The sequence below is a fragment of the Perkinsus marinus genome (genome assembly GCF_000006405.1).
Source record: "Perkinsus marinus ATCC 50983 genomic scaffold scf_1104296940232, whole genome shotgun sequence".
In the NCBI taxonomy this organism is placed as follows: Eukaryota; Perkinsozoa; order Perkinsida; family Perkinsidae; genus Perkinsus; species Perkinsus marinus.
The window spans coordinates 1-3,708 of NW_003212895.1; the positions used below are offsets into that span (position 1 = coordinate 1).

The 3,708-nt window shown below is 49.5% G+C and overlaps 2 protein-coding genes across 2 annotated transcripts; both read left to right on the top strand.

The window, feature by feature from the left end:
* Positions 1-1,469: 1,469 nt before the first annotated feature.
* Pmar_PMAR015696 (triose-phosphate isomerase 1, putative) lies at positions 1,470-2,234 on the top strand (the record flags this gene model as incomplete). Its single annotated transcript, XM_002782061.1, has 1 exon — positions 1,470-2,234. One exon carries the CDS (start codon positions 1,470-1,472, stop codon positions 2,232-2,234), a length of 765 nt encoding a protein of 254 aa, XP_002782107.1.
* A 606-nt stretch (positions 2,235-2,840) lies between these two features.
* Pmar_PMAR015697 (hypothetical protein) lies at positions 2,841-3,635 on the top strand (the record flags this gene model as incomplete). Its single annotated transcript, XM_002782062.1, has 1 exon — positions 2,841-3,635. One exon carries the CDS (start codon positions 2,841-2,843, stop codon positions 3,633-3,635), a length of 795 nt encoding a protein of 264 aa, XP_002782108.1.
* Between the last annotated feature and the right edge of the window lie 73 nt (positions 3,636-3,708).

Here is a 3,708-nt window from a genome sequence, read left to right on the forward strand (position 1 = left end):
CACTCTCCGGTTGCCTCTACTCCTGTCGGTTCGTCTGTTCAACTTACTTCCCCGGACTCGGTTTGTATTCCTAGTCCACCGGCCACTGCTAATAATGATGTTAGCAATGAGCAAGTTTCGGAAGTAACGCCCCTCACGACCCCTAATTTGTCAATGATGGATGCCCGTTCTGCCCCATCATCGCCGTCTCAAACGTCATCTGCTGACTCCGAGCAAGACTCAGTGTCAGTTGCTTCTAATCGGGACTCTACTGTCCCTAATGTGGCCTCAGATGTAGACGAGTCCGTTCCCGAGGAAGAAGTGTCTGCTCCCGTAAGGGAATCTACTATAGTGTCTATGCCATTATCCCGACCTCGGTACACTACTAGATCTCGAACTGGTACTCTTCCTGGTCCTCGAGAACGATTCTCATCTGATACCTATATTCCACTTGCACTACGACCTGATCGTTCTTCGTCTACCCCAAGTGATGCATGTAGTCACGAGACGAACTAAGGCGGCCGCCTTAGTTCTGGTAGGGAGGAAAAATGATACGGAATACGGAGCTACGTTTCGCGGGCCCCCTCTTTTCCATTCACTATTCCCTTACTACCCGGCTGGAGTACGATAATCCGTTTTGCGGATATCCTCTTCTCCTGTCCGCTCCCCTGGTGACGACATTTACTTCTGGTTGTTGGTTTCCGGAGCCATAACGAAGTGAACGATAACTAACGTATTATGATACTGGTGTATTCTTAGTCAGCAAGTGCTATCTCTGAGACTATTCTTACATGGATCTCCTATCGTTATCTTATTCTATGATCTGTTGGCCAACGCTTACTTCAAGTTCAACTTGCCATGGTTGTATGGGTTGGTTTCATGGTGCGTGACATATTTTTATGGCGTGCGCGCCTTATTATGGCGCGTGATGTTTCGCCCATTTTGTTGGTTAGAGTAAGCACTGGTTATGATTAGCTCGTATGCACGATATTTCGAAGCCCTCTTGACCCCCCTATGCCCAAGAGCTGAAGAAGAGAATTAATTATGAATGATGACTGTAATTTTCTTTCGTCTGTAGAACAATTAATGTAAATTTTATTTTTATGTCCGTGTCTATACTTACCCCTTTTGTCCGTTAAGGTCCTCTTGGGTTCGGACCTGGTAGGGAGGAATGTTGTGCCAGTGGCTCGACCATTGTGCCACATTGTTTCCTTGTCCCCCAATTTTCGGTCCGAACACAATTGTCCCTGCGTGCTAAGGTGCTGCAAAGCTAGAGCTAGTAGTAGCTCATACGTAGTTCGTAATCACAGTTATAAGTTGTGACGTAACGTATTCCGATACGTTCTACTCTATTGTACGTCCGCTCTCGTACAAGGTTATCTCTGCTCACTTGTCGTGTATTGAGTTCCATTATTAGGAGGTTACTATCCCTACACTTTAGGCTAGTGGTTTGGCTCAACCACATCCTTACTTCTATACCTTTTACAGTCATGTCCCCCAAGCCTTTCGTCGGTGGTAACTGGAAATCTAACGGCAGCGTTGAGTCCATCAAGAAGCTTGCCCCTGCCCTTGTTGCTGGTGAGGCCACTTATAACAAGGATGCTGTTGATGTTGTCATTGCCCCTACTGCCATTCACCTCCCTTTGGCCATGGAGCAGTTCAAGGGCTCTAACATCCAGATCTCTGCTCAGAACTGCAGTAAGACCGGTCCTGGCGCCTACACTGGTGAGATCACTGCTGAGATGATTAAGGACGCCGGTCTTAACTGGACCATCCTTGGCCATTCGGAGAGGCGTCATCTCTTCAACGAAACCAACGAGGATCTCGCCGCCAAGGTTGCCAAGGCTGAGGCTGCTGGCTTGAAGATCATCTTCTGCATCGGTGAGTTGCTTGAGGAGCGTGAGGCCGGCAAGACTGAGGAGGTCTGCGCCACTCAGATGGATGCTATCGTCCCTGTTGTGAAGGATTGGAACAACATCGTTATTGCCTACGAGCCCGTCTGGGCTATCGGCACCGGCAAGGTGGCCACCACTGAGCAGGCTCAGGAGACACATGCCTCCATCAGGGCCTATCTTAAGTCCAAGGTGAGCACCGAGGTCGCTGAGAACACTCGTATCCTCTATGGTGGCTCTGTGAACCCTGGTAACTGTGGTGAGTTGATCAAGTGTGCTGATGTTGATGGTTTCCTTGTTGGTGGTGCTTCCCTCAAGCCTCAGTTCACCGATATCATCGCCGCTGCTGCCCAATCCGCCTAAGCGGGGGTTGTTTCATTCGTGTTGTTGCATTGTCGTCTTCATCCCAATGGATATTACGAGTGTCTCTCAAGGGGTTATCCCCGTTGAATACGAGTTAAGCTCAGTTACGGATTTGCGTTATCCAATTCGAAGAAATTAGGGAGGCGGTAGTAGTCGCTATGGAGTGCGTTTCGATGGGTCTCGTGCTGGGTGCTGGCAGCAATCCTGGATAGTGATTGATGGAAGCATTGGAACTGCCGGTAGTAGTTTTAGGATCTAGGTAATGTAGTGTTTGAGGTCCACGCCTCGTTACAGTAGTCCCTGAGTTGTCCATGAATATAGCAGTTGTTGGCGATTGTGGTGTGACTTGCCAGAGCTGTGAGTTAGACAAGCCCGTTCTATATGTGGGTGATGAGGCTCCATACGAGGTGGAAGTTGTTGATGGGGTGCAGCATCGGTTTAGTAAAGACTCCGATATGGGTTGTAGTTGCCTGAAGGAGTCCGCGGCCCATGCCTGTATTGAGCAAGAGGGTTCACTTGGTGATGCTCCTTCAGTGCGGTCGTCGTTAATATCATAGTCTTGTTATTCGCCTACGGTGGGGAGTCTTCGTCGTAGTTGTAACTTCTATGAGTTCGCCGTCTCCGCGCATCCCAGAATTCTCCATCAAGATTGATCAGCAGACGGCGGTTCTGTTGGCAGCTGGTGGCGTTGCTATCGGGAGTGCTGCACTTCTATTATACAGAAACAACATGGAGCCGGGCACGAGGATGCCTAGGTTCCTGCAGCGTTTGGCTGACTCCCTTTATACGCGAGCTGGTGGTCAGAGCAGTGATGCTAGGAACGCCACGAGCCACATGTCGTTCCCAACAGTCGCCCCGCCGGTACTCTACGAGAGAGGTGGTAATGGGCAAACGTGTGAGGAAAGACTTTACGTTCAACTGCATGTATTGGATGCTAATAGCAGTGCCAATCTGCCGGGGGCGAGGGAGAAGCTGAAGAAACAACTGGAGACCCGTGATGTCTCGTCAGTGGTTTATGATGATGTTAACAATCCTAGGTCTATCGGGCTGCTAACTTGGAGCACTGATCCGTCACATTTCGTGAAGGTTGTGAATCCAATACTGCAGATGGTTGGCATTGGGGACGTCTTGACTCCGCGTCCGAGATGGACTATGTTTGGTAAAACTTATGCTAACGGGCATGAGCCCAGCCTGGTTGATTTCCTGATCGAGAAAGTGCCTAGGAATGCAACTAGAGCTGATGCTCCGTATGCAGTGTGGTACCCTATGCGTAGGAGCGGTGACTTCTATATGCAGTCCCCGGAAGACCAGTGCCGTATGCTCCTACATCATGCAGCGATTGGCAAGGCTTTTGCTGAGGTACTCGGTGGGGGAGGGGAAAGGGTTTTAGATGCGGGGTGAAATTCGAGAGTGATACACAACTTGACGAGAGGCTGATAATCATTCTCAAATGCTGAGCTATGGATCAAAAATA